The sequence below is a fragment of the Parasteatoda tepidariorum genome, chromosome 9 (assembly GCF_043381705.1).
Source record: "Parasteatoda tepidariorum isolate YZ-2023 chromosome 9, CAS_Ptep_4.0, whole genome shotgun sequence".
NCBI lineage: Eukaryota > Metazoa > Arthropoda > Arachnida > Araneae > Theridiidae > Parasteatoda > Parasteatoda tepidariorum.
This window is the reverse complement of record NC_092212.1, coordinates 11,732,176-11,748,658: the sequence shown is the minus strand read 5'-3', so window position 1 is coordinate 11,748,658 and position 16,483 is coordinate 11,732,176. Positions and strand designations below refer to the sequence as shown.

At 29.9% G+C, this 16,483-nt stretch overlaps 2 protein-coding genes and 1 long non-coding RNA gene across 3 annotated transcripts in view; 2 read left to right on the top strand and 1 right to left on the bottom strand.

Moving 5' to 3' along the window:
- LOC107445874 (phospholipid-transporting ATPase ID) overlaps positions 1-1,504 on the bottom strand; it is a 132,846-nt gene extending 131,342 nt beyond the window's left edge. Inside the window, exon 1 of the mRNA XM_043047456.2 lies at positions 1,300-1,504. The gene's annotated coding sequence lies outside the window, so the exon portion shown is untranslated. The remainder of the gene's footprint in view (positions 1-1,299) is intronic.
- The window catches only part of LOC139426352 (uncharacterized), a 329,054-nt gene that overhangs the window by 274,278 nt on the left and 38,293 nt on the right, over positions 1-16,483 (top strand). The gene's annotated exons all lie outside the window — the stretch shown is intronic.
- Positions 6,506-16,279, top strand: LOC107445871 (delta-latroinsectotoxin-Lt1a-like). The gene has a single exon (XM_016060358.4). The coding sequence runs from the start codon at positions 6,677-6,679 to the stop codon at positions 9,872-9,874; it is 3,198 nt and encodes a 1,065-aa protein (XP_015915844.3). The 5' UTR covers positions 6,506-6,676; the 3' UTR covers positions 9,875-16,279.

The window sequence follows — 16,483 nt, the reverse complement described above, 5'->3', positions numbered from 1 at the left end:
GTAGATGTAACTTAGATAAAAACATGTATTAAAATAAAATATCATTCCCTCACTATTAGTGTCATTCCCTCACTTTTTAAATAGTGAAAATAATTAATTTACTTATTAATTAATTTGAAAAATAAATTAAAAAATTAATAAATTAATTTATTAAATTAATTAATTAATTATTAATTATTATAAATTAATTAATTATTAATTAATTATTTAAAAATTAATTAATTTAAATATTAAGTATAATTTATAGGTTAAATACTTTCTTTATAATGCCATTACATATTTCTATTAATATAAAAAGTTTCAGAGCTTTTTATTCACTTTACTTTTTTGGGATTTTATGAACTGAAAAATGACAGTTTTCGTGAGAATGACCCATATATATATATATATATCTTGTTCAAAATTCGTTAATAAAATACATTTTGTTCATCCACTCAAGTTCAAATACATTTTTTTAAACTTTTAGTGAATAACTCTTGATGTAAATAGTTTTTTTTTCAAATATTAATTCATTAATTAAATTTAATTAATTAATCTTAGTTTCATATGGGAGAGAAAAAAATGGATAGAATGAGATTTTATAGACTACCATCAGCTTGATAAATTATGAACGAAAAAAAAAAAATAGAAACAGAATAAATAGTAACAACCAAAAATAACACTATATATAGAAAGAAAAATGGAAAATTGCAAGGAAATTCGGTCTCTATTTTGCCACTTAATATAGTGATTCAGTCATATGTATATATATATTTATGTTAATTAAAATTATTTAATAAAAAGTTACTAAAATAAAGCTCTTCTTTGTTGACATAAGTAGGAATTGATTTAAAATTTTTTTTATTTTATATTATTTGTTATACTCGTTTTTTTCAGCAATGAAATAATAAAAATAACAAGCAACCTTTTTCTGTATGGAATGTTCACTTGTTCGAAATTAATTATTATATTTTATAATAGTCACAATGTTAATTTTTAATTAACATTGAGCTAATTTTTAAATTTCGATACCTGGTAGGCGCGCCATATGCGACGCAAACATCAGCATGGTATCATTTGTAAATGAAAATTGTAGTTAATACAAGTGTTAATAAAAAATATTTAAAAGTTCTTTTTGCTCAATAGTTGAAAACAGAAGACTAACGGTTCGAACATCAGTTAGGTTGAGGTTTATCTTTAATTTCATCGAAACAAGTTTTAAAAAAATGCATTCTAAATAGGTTACAAGAATGATGAAATAAAAACACCTTTTTTTTTTACTCTTTATCTTGAGCGATGAATTGATTAAAAAAAACTCACCGTTTTCTGGATGGAATCTTCACTTGCTCGAATTCAAGGAAAATAATAACTATAATTAATATTATTATTCCAAAGAAATTAAATTATTAATTATTTCAATTGTAACCTTTCAGAAGCATAAGGACATTAAACCTTTTGAAGAGATGATATGCATTTAGTGTTATAACGAGACAAAAGTCTTAAAATGTTATCTTTCTTGCGTGTCTTATCACTGAAGGTATAATGTTAATAATAAAACCGCCCGAAAGATTAGATAAAAGAATAAAAAAATGACACTTCTTAGTACTCAATGAATTAAACAAAAGTTCCTCATCAATGGAAATTATATATTTAAAAGAAAACAAATTCAGTTACAAATGAAAAAATGAATTTGTTTATTGTTCAATGTATTTCTAAGTAAAGTATTACAGGCGTAAAAGAAATAATAAATAAATTAACTATTTCAATTCCCAGAACTAGGTATTGCTCTACATAGTCAAAAAGAATCTATATTATATAAAACGCTAATACGTACGTATGTATGTATCAATAAAACCGATGATATTTCTTTTCTCGCGCTGGCAACAGTTTTCATTTTTAATTGATTGCATTCGGCGTGCAAGAGCATGTAGTGAGCAACCAGATAACAATAACCAGAGTGAGCATTATCAGATTGTTCAATTCAGATTCATGCACTAAAAACATGACAATATTTAATTTAAACTCAATTAGGAATTAATTAATTAATTGAACTGAGAATGCTTTAAAAGGCCGCTGTTGAAGTGATATTTTTCTACTGGGAGCTACCTAAACGTCTAAAAAACATTTAACTGTTTGTATTGAATGCATTGAATTTTTTTATATTTCGCGTTTATTTATGCATTGAATTTTCACGCTTTAAAATGCAGAATATTAGTGAAGCAATATTTGTTAGTTTATTTTGCTAATATGTTTCTTATTTAGCTAATGTTTTGATTTTTTCACCATGTACAATCTAAATAGCTAATATACTTTTTTAAAAGCCAATAAGAACATTGGTAGAATTCTTCTACATAAGTACAATACTATGTCTTTGATAATAAAATACTATGTCTTTGATGATAATATATTATGTCTTTGTGCTAGAACATTGTGTTCATTGGCGAGCGAGCGCAGCGTGCCATGGTTCACGGCGTGAACCACATAGGATTGCGTAGCAATTCTCGGGGGATGGCGAGCGTTAGCGTGCAGGGGGCGGAGCCTCCTAGCTTTTGTTTATTTTACGTTAACTTTAGTAGTTTTAGAGACCAGATGTCAATAAACATCAAATTATCTCAATTAAAGAACTTGATTGCTAAAGCTTTATAAGTAACATTTTAGTATTCCAAAAATAGCTTTAAAATTTATACACTGTTTTTTTTCTTATTATTATTAAGCCTCTGAATCTTTATATTTTAATCGAAAAACAGTACTACGAGATAAACAACGAATTTAAGAAAAAATTGAAACATCGAGATAATTTTTGGAATGTCGGAGAGTTAGATGATTTTGTGAAGATTCCATTTCTTTTGTATTTAACGTTTTAATTAACCCGTTACTGGTATTTCAATTTATTTTTGCTTGTTGATGTGTGGTTTATGTTTCAAATATAACTCAAAGCGATCCAAAGATTAGACTCCTTAATGTAATTTTACTTTTGCGTATTTCGCCATATTACTTTTAGAAGAGAATTGAAAATTTTTTTTCACACTCAAATACAACTTTCGTTTTTCCAAAGATAATTCCATGCAAAGAATAAATTTTAGTAAAGATTTTATTATTTTTTACACTTTCATTAAATAGTAGTCAAAACAATTTTGCACTGTAAGGTTAAATTTTTTTTCCTCATTTAAAAAGATGTAATTTTACTTCTCAAAATACAAAATTTGAGGATAATCAGTTGATTAGTTAATTCTGCATAAACATTCTGGGACCGATACTTTCTCAACAGCGCTTTTCTGTGCCTTTTCCATGACTAAAGCAATTTTTAGAGTTTTTTTTCTAAATCAATATCATCTTCTTCAAATGATGAATCAAATATTGATTAGACCCAAACGGATCGTCATCTATTGAATGCTATTACTTATATACTACTACACAACCACGTGAGTAGGTCCAAGCATGGGATTTAAATCACATCATGGTTGGCTCTCATTCTTTTCCCCCGACTTGCAATTACCCAATTAATAATTATTATGTCGTTCGAAGTAGAATGTCTTTGTCTGTAAAATGCATTCTTAGTGCTTTGCAAATGAAATTGATGTAGTTTTATAATCTTTTTTATTAATTTTTAGCTTCACTTATAACCACCGCTGCAGATTTTAAAAAAAACATACGACTTTTTTGGAATTCAAGTCTAGTTTATGTAAGGAAGTATAATGAGACCAGCCTGGTAGGTAGGGCAATGGGCCGATATCCAAGAAGTCGTGGACTCGGTCCCCGTCGGTCGAAGACTCCACGCTTAGTAAATGGTGGCTGATGCACGTTAAATATGTCGAATCACGAAGTCCTTCAAGCTCCCAGAACAAATCATATCTCTTTGAGAATTAATCTAGGAGTTTCCTTGTCTTCTGGATTGGTTCAAAATTTCAAGGCCACGGAGTTGAACATTAGTAGTTGTATACTCAAAAAAAAAATGGGTCGGCTTTTCAACGACGGTTACAAAAAAATAAAATAATGTATAGTGATTCGTTACGGAAAAAGATGAGACATATTTTTTGTTGAGAAATGTGGATTACCCATTGTTCCACTGTTTAATTAGTTTTGATGTCTTCGTACTGCAAATCGTTAGTATCTTAGAAATTGTGAAAAGCTTCTTCATATTTAAAAACGCCATTTCTCTCATATCAACATTATCTTCAACTTTTACACTCAGTATGAAAACTGTATAAATAAATTAAAAGGTTTCTTTCTGTTTGGGTTGAGAGCAAGCAACTTTTTTATTTTTTTATGAGACAGCTAATGCCAAATAGGAAATTTTTTCTAATGGGATACCCGCAAGTGACGTAGTTGGGAATCTCGATCGTGATTGGTTGTTGAAACGTTACACTTGTTTACGTTAGCAACTGTTTTTTTTTTCCCATTCTCTTTCGAGTAAGTCAAGTCCGTTAAGTATCAATTCTCTTAAGTGACTCATTCTAAATTCTTTCATAAAGATTCTATTTCAAATTTTTCAATTCTTTCACGATATATTTGCACAGAAACTTAACACAAAGACACGTGCGAAGCCGTGGGAAACATAAACAAACTAATTACGCATCGAAGTTGCCATGTATACAAAATAGAATAGGTTACAATAAAAGAGATAAACAAATTATAAATCTGTGTAAGTTAAAAGAAGTAAACGAGAAAGAATTATATTTCAACTAATTCGATGTGCGATACGGTTCTGTATTTAATTTACTTATCGTTAATTAACCTTCTAACTTATGTAATGAAACTTAGCTCAACTTTAAGACGCCATTTTGCAGATAAAGATTAGCTGGTGCTGACTTCATAGGTCATATGTGTGGGTATAGGAGATCTTCTTCCTCTTGAAGTGCAAGTACCCAATTATGGATAGTCTACAAATGAATGGTACAATATCCCTTTTGCTGTTTTCTTCATGTCTGAGATTTAAATTATGAATGGAAATGCAACTTTTACTTAGAAATATGTAACTTAAAAAGAAGTAAACATAAATTCAATAAAAATGTTATTTAAATTTATTATTATTTTTAATTATTGCATAAATAAATGCTAAATTGTTATATTTAGAATTTTTTTGATGTATTTTAGGATAGTTTTGTGGTATGTTTCTTCACGTTTTGTTCATGAAACAGAATCCGCTAGATTGAAATAATTTGATATTTTATGTAACTTAAAAAGAAGTAAACATAAATGCAATAAAAATGTTATTTAAATTCATTATTATTTTTAATTATTGCATAAATAAATGCTAAATTATTATATTTAGAATTTTTTTGATGTATTTTAGGATAGTTTTGTGGTATGTTTCTTCACGTTTTGGTCATGAAACAGAATCCGATAGATTGAAATAATTTGATATTTTATTTGTCATAAAACTGGCTGTAAATTTTCTTGAATCAAATTTCCTGATTTTTTTAGACATTTTTTATTGTAATTAAAAATTTTAACCAACTGGAGTATTTTGATCGGTTGGCACACAAATGTCAAGTTCCCATGAACGAAACTTTAAACCAAATTTACCAATTTTTTATTTGCAAAATGCACTTAAATTACACGTAATACAAATAAATTATGATATATTAGTAAATTTGAGCTTAAGTTCATTTCTAGTTTCGTTAATTCATGATTCTAACAGATAATTTTTTTAGGAAAAAAATGTTTTTAGCGAGCCCTACCTCTCAGATTGTGAGTAAAACCAATTACACTTTTGCGTAGATAATCGCTTCTTACAAGTATATAAACAGAAAGAAACTCATAAAATATTTTTTAAATAATAAAATTATACCAACTGTTCAATATATTTGAGCCTTGGTTTCAGGAGGATGTATGTTAACTGAATATCAAAAACATACCTGCCAACTTTTAATCCCTTCCATTCTGATATTATCCAGTGGTATTAGAATGGAATTAAAATTTAATTTTTAAGCCAGAAAATACATTGTATTTGAAAAAGCTTAAGCTGATAACCGTGATAGCAAAACATAACAATATATATGCTTAGTTTTTTTAAGTATAGTGGTGATCAAAATCATTTAAAAATTAAGTTTATAAAAGAAGAAAAAGTATATATTTACTACCACTTTAAATATAAAAATAAAATTTTACGCCAAATGCGTAAAAGTTGGCAGGTTTGATCAAAAAGGAATTCTTGTTTGAGTACGTAACATAATATTTTGTACTTTTTATCAATAATATTAAAAAATAATGATAAAGATTCTGCTTCACAGGCAGATGTTTAAAATATGTTGTCATATGAATTCTGTTATGCATGTTTTGAAATTAAATATTCCAAGTTGCTGCCACAGATTTGATATTTTGTCAGAAATTGAAGTTAAGTATCATACGAACAGCTGCGAAAATGTCTATTGTCTGTAAAATTTGTGATTTCTTTTTAAATAAAATCTAACAATTCTAAAATATTTTTCTTATCAAACAGCTGTTTTAAGAAACTTATCAAGGAAGAAACGAATTCTCAACTGTCAGCAGCCGTTGAGAGAAGTATATAAAATGGATATTATGACGGGTAAAACTGAACCTTTTAGGAGGATCTTTATACGGCTTTTTAGGTTTGGAAAAAGAAGTAAGTATACATTTTTCTTGAAATTACGGCTTTCCGATAGAAATTAAGAATTTCGTCGCGGCACTGCACTTGTTAAAAAAACTAACAGCAAAATAATCTACCACCATAAACATGTTGAAGAGATTTGAGAAAAAGTCTAATCTTGGAAAAATGGTAGCTGGCAGTGACTTAAACATGCTGGCGCGTTTTAGAAGAGAAACTGATCTGGAGAGGCTTGCCCGTGAATGCAAGAAATTAGAAGAAGGCATGAATTGGTCAGATTCTATAACGGGATTTTTCGGTGTTGCGGCAGGGGTAGCGGGCATTCTAGCGATGCCCGGGTTGGGAATGGTGCTGTCAGGAGTCATGTTTGGATCGGCAGTAGGTAAAGGAGTTCTAGGTTCCGCTTCCATTGAAAGAGACTGCGGTGATGTATCATTTAAAGAGTTGGAACTGAGACTAAACAAAACTTTAAACGGGATAATCCAGAAGTTAGATCAGCAAACTGAAATACTTAAAGATGCTCATGATATTGTCAGTAAAACTTTAACTGAAATTGAAAAGATAAGGGTTTCGATGGATCAGGGCTTCGAACGGATTCTAGACTCCATCGAACGTCAAGACATAAATAAATTAGTTACGGACATAAAATTAGCTTATAATTCATTGCTAATTAGTGAAAATAATCGGAAAATCGTACCAAATGACGAATATTTCAATTTTATTGAGCAAGAGATTAGCGATAAGCTTCTTTATAACTACATTAATTCTAAGGGCACATTGTTCAAAGCTATATTTTCAATCATCAATAACAGTTACGCAATTCCAAAGGACATTAACCATCAAAATGCTTACAATGCTCTGACTGCTCTGAGTTTTGGCACTCTTACATTTACGAATATTTTATTCACCCTTTTAGATCAGTTTACTTACATTTCGGAATATTATTATCAAGAAAAAGATTTTTTAAAGTTTAACCAATGTATGACACTCCTTATAGTTCATTTTACAATGTTTAAGCAGTTCTTACTAAAGTCAAAGGGTGGTTTACTTAATAAAGTTATACAGATTTCGGAGGAAGTTCAGCAAAAACACAACATTAAAGAAGTTAAAAAGGATTTGTACAATGATATTGTAAGTAAAACAAATAGCTTGAAAGTTGTAAAGCAAAATATTGAAAAGATGAGTTTGAAAATAATCGAAGCCGAGCCGCCGAAAGAAATTGATGTTCGTTTTGATACATATTCCGGAAATAAATTGAGCAAAACGGACTTTTTAGATTGGAAGAGAGGAACAAAAGTTAGCTACGCAACACAATACGAAAAAGATGGCAAATATTCCAGAATAAGCAGATGGACAGACGAGGATGTGTTTGATATTGCCAACCCAGAGATAGTAATTAAAAATAAGAGTGACAAAAACAGGCTCGTTTTTAGAATGTTTGCCTGCCACAAACCAGAGTTGATTCGTATTATTTCTGGTTCTCAAAATAAGTTTAGAGACATTGACAGAGATTTATATGATTTAGCGTTTAAGAAATCATACAACGATAAGAATATAATGCAGAATATGAATAAACTTTTAAATCTGGGTGCTAACGTTTCCACTGTTTTTGAACGCGAAAGAGGTGTGATTCACGCAGCAGCTGCATCAGGAAGGGTTACTATGCTGAAACAAATTTTGGAAGTCGACCGTAAAGTCATTGACCAGAAAGATTCGAAAGGTTACACTCCTTTGCACATAGCTATTGAAAACAACAGATCAGATTTCGTGAAGGAGCTTGTAAAACAGGGCGCGGACGTCAACGCCAAAACGAACGAGGATAATGTAACACCCTTGCATTTGGCAGTTCGTTTTCAGTCCGAAAAAAGCGTAGAACATTTGTTGTCTAGTAAGAAAATCAAACCTAACGAGGTAGAAAAATCTGGGAAAACACCTTTGCATGTCGCTGTTTCAGATAAATCATTGAGCCCGAAAATAGCGCATTTATTAATAAAAAATAATAAGGTTGATGTGAACGTTAAAGATTCTTTAGGACTAACGGCTTTGCATATAGCTGTCTCTTTAAATTCTGAGATATATTCTCGCTACTTGATGGAGAGTAGTAGAATCAATTTATACGCGAAAGATAAAAACGGCATGGCTGCGATTCACTTTGCAGCAATGTATGGATATGAAGATATAGTTCGCAGATTAATTGCTTATGGTATGGATAATTTAAATTCTCCTGCCACTGACAAAAAATGGACTCCTCTTCATTTCGCTGTCTACTTTAAGCATGGAAGGTTAGTAGATAATTTGTTGGTTTGGACTCAAACAAAGGGAAAGATTTCGGTGGATGAGCCAGATGCACAACAGCAGACGCCATTGCATTTAGCAGCTCAGAGTGGTGTTGATAGATCAGTTGATTATCTGATTGCAGCGGGAGCTAAAACTTATAAGAAGACTGCTGAAGGTTATACACCTCTTGCCATTGCGATCATTAACAAAAAAGAAGACATTGTTCGGGACATAGTATCATGGGAGGGAACAGAGGCTCAAAAATTGCCAAATAGCACAAGTATCCAAGAGGTTGATTTAACAGCTTGCGAATTAGCAGAAGAGCAAAACTTTATGTTTGATTATTTGGTAGAAAAAGGTCGTTGTGATAGAGAAAGATGGTATCCAGTTCAGTTCGAGGAAAATTCTAGCAAATACTTCGAGGCGAATCCTGACGGTTTTGATAAATACAATCATTTTGATAAATACACGCAAGGAGAAAAGCTAGAATTTAAGGATGAAGAATATGGCAAATTTATTAGAGATTTTCCTCTTGATTATTACGCAAATAATGAAGCTAAAACTTTAAGCAATTCTTTCAAATTGGATGAAGATAAGAAAATGAAAGATTTCAAAACCTTTGATCATGTAGATGTTAGTGGTGCTCTGCTGTTGTTGGATTTGCTCGTTCGCAAATTAACAAATGAAAAGTATGTTTCTAATTGGAGATACGGAAACTCTCCGTTCGAAGCAAGAGTTCAGGCTTTGGAAATAACTGAGAAGCTGGATAAAGTTTTAAATGAAATAAGTTCTGTGAAGCGTAAGGAAAGTTTAAATTCATTCGATCTTTACACTAATGTACGCAAAGCCATACAGAGCGGTAATGAAAAGAAATTTCTAGATACATTGTGTTCTTACATAAACGAGTTCTCATCTTTAAAACCTGAAGGAGTTGGAGAAGTTTTAGAAGTTATTTTATCAAACGATCCCAAAATGATTATTTCCAATAGGAAGATTGATCAAAAGCTTCAAAGCTTAATTACGCACTCCTGCTTTCAAAAGAAGTTTTGAATATGTTAGACATATGTCAAACAGGTCTTTCTTATCTTATAAGTAATTAAGTTAAAATTAAAAATTACTTCGTGTGCCTGTTTACAATTTCCTAATTTCTTGGGTGTTGGTACTTAACTTTAAAAATATTTAAATTTGGAAATATCTATTGGTTCCTTATTCACTTTTCGTTTGCGAGTAGCACCAGATTAGGCAACGCTATGCAAAGTTATAAAGATAATTAACGAATTATATATTTTATATTTGATAGAGAAAGAGACTACCTTAAGCTGAACGTATTTTCCAGAATTTGTAAAAAGAAAAAGAAAACTTTATCGCTTAACTATTGATTTCTTAATACTTTTATGAACTTGAAGAAAAATAAACCTTGCCTCCCAATTCCACGGATAATCGAGACTTTACTGTATTTTACTGTACGAAAGAATTTTCAGACAAAGTACTCTAGAGTTTTGATTCATGGCCAAATGAAACGATATAAACATCGTTATCAATTTAATGAAAAATTTCTAAAGTGAATATTTTAAACTGATGAATTAATAAATAAAATCATTTCTCAAATATTTTCATGTGTATTTTCGATATTTTTATTAAATTCTTTTAGAGCAAAATGCCACTTTCATGATTGAGATGAATTAGAGAGGATTTCATTTCGTGATTAGATCACGACGCCAATAGTTATCCCCTAAATTTATTGTTAAAGATAATTTAATGTCAGAAAACTCAACCATAAAATTGATAACGGTGCTAATTTTTTTAAATAGAAAGATAATTTGCATTAGTAATGAATATCTTGTACATACAGGGTGTTCCTTAAATACCACCTTTAATACGTATTTTTAGAATTGTTAACAAAATTGAAAATAAGTAACATATTGGACATCTCAAATTAATATTTAATCGTAGAAAAATCAAAAACACTACGGAAATCTGAAAAATTACAGGAGAGATCAGTGGACGTAATAAACATCGAAAGAGGTTTAGCAGGACGTTAAATCTTGAAGTTGTTTCTAACAATAGTCTTGTAACTCCTCTCCGTTTCAGCCCGTACTCAAACCTTTCTTGTTGTTCACTACATTTGCCCTCCTGTCCATACCCTCCAACTGCTACGGAATTTCCGTAGTTTCAGAAATCTTCTTTTCAGACGGTAGCAAAATTAATGTCTTAATATTTAAAAAAAATTAATTTTAGCGTAACTTGTCCACTATTACTTATAAAAGTGCAGGCCATATGGCTAGATTCTTAAGTTCTGATAAAAGTTTTATGAGAGATCCATTTGCTTTAAAAATTTCTACTTTGGTTCGCTACCACTAGAAAGAATTATTTTCAAAATCCTCATAAGTTGGAGGGTATGCTGTACTGTGATTTATAAGATTTCGTAGTATGATTCGTTCTTTTTTTTCTAATTTAAATATTATTTTAAGATTCTCCTGATACTTTTTTGTTTAAATGTTTGACAAAGATTCTAAAAGTGCAATTTAAAAGAGGTTTTTTCCGAACACCCTACATAACATACGGATCAGTAGAATTTAATATTCGAATTTGATTTGGTAATTCATGTGTACTACGAAATAGCATTTGAAAAAAAAAAGTTTAATTTTTATCTTAGTAGGAAATATTAGAATAAAGTAAAAGTTTTAAGAACTATAAAGTGAACTAAAAAAAAATAATCGAAGAATGTAGGGTGCATCACATTTGCAAGACGTGAGTGGATTTCGGTGGTTATAAAATCAAAGGATTAATATACAGGAAGAATATACTGACCAACCCTTACATTCTTTGCTGGAAGTTTAATACAAAAGGGATGCTCGATACGTTTCATTTTTATTTTCAAAGAAAAAAATAATAACTTTCTGTTTACTAAACCGCATGAGAAACGACATTTTTAAATTTATTATACGAGGGCTGTAAATTGAATATTGGCAACTTAACCTTTAAACTCACAGATGGACGGGCATGCGCAAATTAGATATGGGAGCTGTGAGGTGGGGCTGTTGTCGATGTGTAGAGTGCAAAAAAAAGTCGATTAGCTTAGAAGGGTTGTTGTTGTGTGGCGTTAATGTGAGGAGTTTCGTTTCCATCGCTCTAAAGCATGTTTTCAAAAGGTGATCAGCGGTCGTGGCTTACAATCGAGGTTGCCCGTGGCAAAAATGCAACAGAATGCTATCGAGGATTAGTGGAAGCCTTTGGAGCAAATGCTTTACCATATAGGACAGTAGCACGATGGATTCAAGCATCTCGTCTTTTTTCGTCATTAAGCCTTTTCACAACATGCTTTAGAGCGATGGAAACGAAACTCCTCACTTTAACGCCACGCAACAACTACCCTTCTAAGCAAATCGACTGTTTTTTGCACTCTGCACATCGACAACAGCGCCACCTCACCGCACCCATACCCTATTTACGCATGTGCGCCCTTTTGTGAGTTTCAAGGTTAAGTTGCCACTATTTAATTTACAACCCTCGTATTTTAACATTTTCTTTTTACATATATCGACTGTCTGTTTATATGCGCATGGTTGTAAGTTGTCGAAATTTCAATTGAAGATTAAAAGGCAAAAACGTTTGAAGCGTTGAACGTTCGAACAATATCAGAAGTAGTTTCTTAGAAAAGTTACATCGAAAAATGTCAGTTTTAGCTTTATTGACCGTATCAACCCTACCGACTACCCTTAATACTTGTGGGGGGGGGGGTAGAACTTTTGGGCTGTCTTTGGCAACAGATCTCCAGTTGTAGTTTGAGAAATATAGCTAGTCAAAATGTATAGCGATAATAAAGTCTATTCGGCAATAAATATTGTCTATAACGGTCATTTTGCCACCCTTTTAAGTATAACAAAAAATTTTTCGATCAAATTGGGACACTTTGACATTAATTATATTGAAGTCTTAATTTAAATAAATTGATAATTGCACATTAATGCGATTAGTAATTAATTTTAACTTAATTTTTTAAAAAATGTCATTTAAATTTGATTGCGATACATATGGCATATATAATATTTTTTTAAATGTTATTTTCTTGAGAAAAAATGCTTTTTTTTTACAAATAATAAATGTCATTTAAGTATTTAACATATCTGAAATACTCTTAATAATTTAAGTCAAGTTACGCAAAGCATGACATTACTTTTGTCATAAGTAGTTCTATACTTAAACGATAATTCATTTATGTTTTTTTCTTTAATAAACCACTGTCATTAATTATGAAAATGTTTTTAGACATTATTATAAAGTACAGCTAATTTGTGCAATGTAATATACTAACATTCTAAACTATCTATAAACTGTATATTATTTTATCCTCAATGCTTTTCTATTTCATCTGAAATAAAATTATTTAATAAAAGCTATAATTTGTTAGATATTTTTCGTTTGACATTTACCAGAAATATATATTATTATATTAATTATCAGAAATATATATTAATATTATTGTATGTGCTTTATACTTCATTGCATTATACTGTACGATATTTATATAAAATGATTTTAACAATGTTTTAAATATTTTATATTTTGTTTGAGGTAAAATCATTTATTAAAAGCTATTGCTTTTTCAAAAGTTTTAATTTATATAAATATTTTTAATTTATGCGATTTTTATTAAAAAATTTTGAAATCATTATTTCATTTATTCTTTTCATTACAGATAATGAAATTGTAGATGAAAATTTTTTTTTTATTTACGAATGACATATTATTTATAGTATGACAGATTATTCTACGATAAGTATCTTTTTCATAGTAAAACTTTGAAAATAATTTTGCATTTGTAAAAAATTTTTTATCTCGACACTGCTGCATGTTAAATTCATATTTGTTTTTTCATAGGGAAAAATATATAATTAAAAAAAATAACTGAAATGAATTTAACTCTTTCAATACTCTAGAACTATCTTTGTACCAACAAGATTCACTTTTTAACAAGCAATGTATCGATATCATTATTATTAAAGTAAAAGCGAAACTTGAATAATGGGTATTTTATATGCTGTTATGTTAGAATGAATCTAGAACAAAAATTGCAATTATTGAATTTGTATGTTAAAACTGATAATATATGTTGAGATATGAAATTGTTGAATATGTTGAGATATGTTTAGTCTTTAGTCTTTTTCTTCTGTAAAGAAAGATGTTTTGTATTAAAATGCTGCTGAATTTTTATTGAAAAAAGTATCAGTACAATTGATTATTAATTCATATTTTTATATAATTATATAGGTTTCATTTGTAACAATGTTTTGCCAAAAAGAGGGGAAAAAATTTTAAAATTTTATTGAAAAAAGATTTAAGCTTAACATTTTATTCTTGACACAAGTAAAGATGTTTTGTTATTAAACTGCAGCTGAATTTATATTGAAAATAAAAACTTATGCAGCTTAATTACTTATTTTAATTAATTTTATTTTGCGAATGTTACGAGTATTTCGTTATTAGTTTAATATTCAAACAATTTTTAAATGAATCCACAAATGCAAAACTACGGAAATTTTGTTGAAGTGAGCAGCAGGATGCTTAAGTTATTCTATTTATTTGAAGAAGGAATTTCTTAGAATGCATAAATAAATTGTATATGTAGTTTCTTTTTAGCAAAAACATTGTAACTATTATTTTAAAATTTTGTATTTAACGAATGAATGATGTATTATTAAGCATTTTTCGCTTGATAAATGAAAAAAAACTTCATGTTTGAAAGCATTAATTATAAGAACATGAAAAACTGAAATTGTTACTTAATCCACTAAAGAAGGCAGTAAAGAATCTCCATACTGCTTTTGACACCAGTGTTGCTCAATTAATTATTTTTATATGGTATTACTGATATTGTGTTGATAAGTAATAGGTGCTGTGGTATTAGGCACCTAAAAAAGTAGTATAGGTGCACAATATAGGTACGCAATGGATACAATTTTTTTACGATCTTCTTTAACAGATAAGTACCTTAGAATTAATAGTGAAGGCAAATATGCCCGAAGAAAAAATTTCAAAAATTAGAAATTTATAAGAACTATATTATTTTTTATATATATATATATTAAAAAAATAATACAGGTTTTATTAATTAAGAACTTTAAAAAAAGAAAATTATTTATTGAAACTTTCGCAGAATGTCTGTACATATCTTATCCTTAAGAACATAAGAAACTGGAATATCAGATAAGAATAGAAATGGATTGAACTCTATAGCTTTGACACTAGAATTGAGATGACCCAGTACAGTTAAGCCACTAAGCTGACGTTTTATTTTGTTTTATAACCGTCGTTGAGCTGCCAACCCCATTTTGGTCTTACGACTCTAATGTTCAACTCCGTAGCCTTGTAATTTTGAACCAAACCAGAAGACAATTAAACTCCTGGATCAGTACCCCCAGAGGTTTGTTTTGTTACGGGAACATGGAGGACTTTGTGGCTCGATAGATTTAACGTGCATCAGTCACCATTTACTACACGGGAGTCTTCGACCAAAGGAGTTCGAACTCACGACCTCTTGGACATGGGCCTAGTGCCCTACCAACCAGGCTATCTCGGCCCACTAAGCTGAAGTTGGGAAGAACCAGGATTTTGTACCCGGTGCTATCTTGAAGTCCCCCCAGGATCGATAAGCATCAACTTCCCCTTGGAAGTAAAGACGGCTGAAGAGCAATACTGACTACATTGCCACAGCGCTGACCACACTACTATGAAACCTTTGTCTCCATAATCCCCTTACAGCTGTAATAATTCTCTTTTCCACGATAGCTGATATTGCTCTCATAAAAAGTTTTTAATGTTCATACAGAATTCAGAACAATGAAGTTATCGAAATAGGATAACTGAGAAATGTTTTGCATCTTTGTATTCAATCATTCTGAATAAGAGTTTCAGAAGCTATTCCAGAAGCAATTCTGGATGAATTTCGAAGAATTCTCATAGTGGAATTATGTCTTGGAATTTCATGTCTGTAATTGCAGTTAGAATATTTTTGACTCCGTTGAACTTTGAACTATTGTGCCTTCATGATATTCTCTTCCCGGTAACTGGGTGTTCTGGGAATAATTTACTTTTGCACAAGAACTGAAAAGGTTTCAAGTTTTTAAGTTCATAAAGGAATTTGGAACGCTGAAAATATCCAAATCTGATAACGATTCAGCTTTCATGTCTTGAAATAATTGACTGTGAAACGTCATACTTACCGGTATCTTTAACATTCTGAATCAGTTTTCTGAATGTCTTATCTACTCCATAAGTGATTTTGAAAACATTGCTTGGCATTTTCTTAGTGAAATTATCCTAGGAATTCCATACTTGTATTTTCAAATAGTTAATATCAATATTTAAAGCATTGGGCAAATTTTGAAGGACTAATAATAAAAAATATATTACATTCTTCCAAAAATTTGAATAAAGGACATTATATGTTGCTCATTTGTACCTGTATTAATTATTGAAAAAGTGTTTTCTTTTTTTTCCCCTATTTTTTTGAAAATGTAATACTTAATGCTCATATAAATATTCTCTCATTGAATTTATCTATGATAATTTCACATCAGTTAATTTTTTTGTCAAAAAAAAAAATTCTAAAATTTTCTTGGCCGAAAAACAGAAACAATTACAACTGACACTCAGGAA

Coding starts and splice junctions, on each gene's coding strand:
- LOC107445871 (XM_016060358.4), top strand. CDS start 6,677: ATGTTGAAGAGATTTGAGAAAAAGTCTAATCTTGGAAAAATGGTAGCT.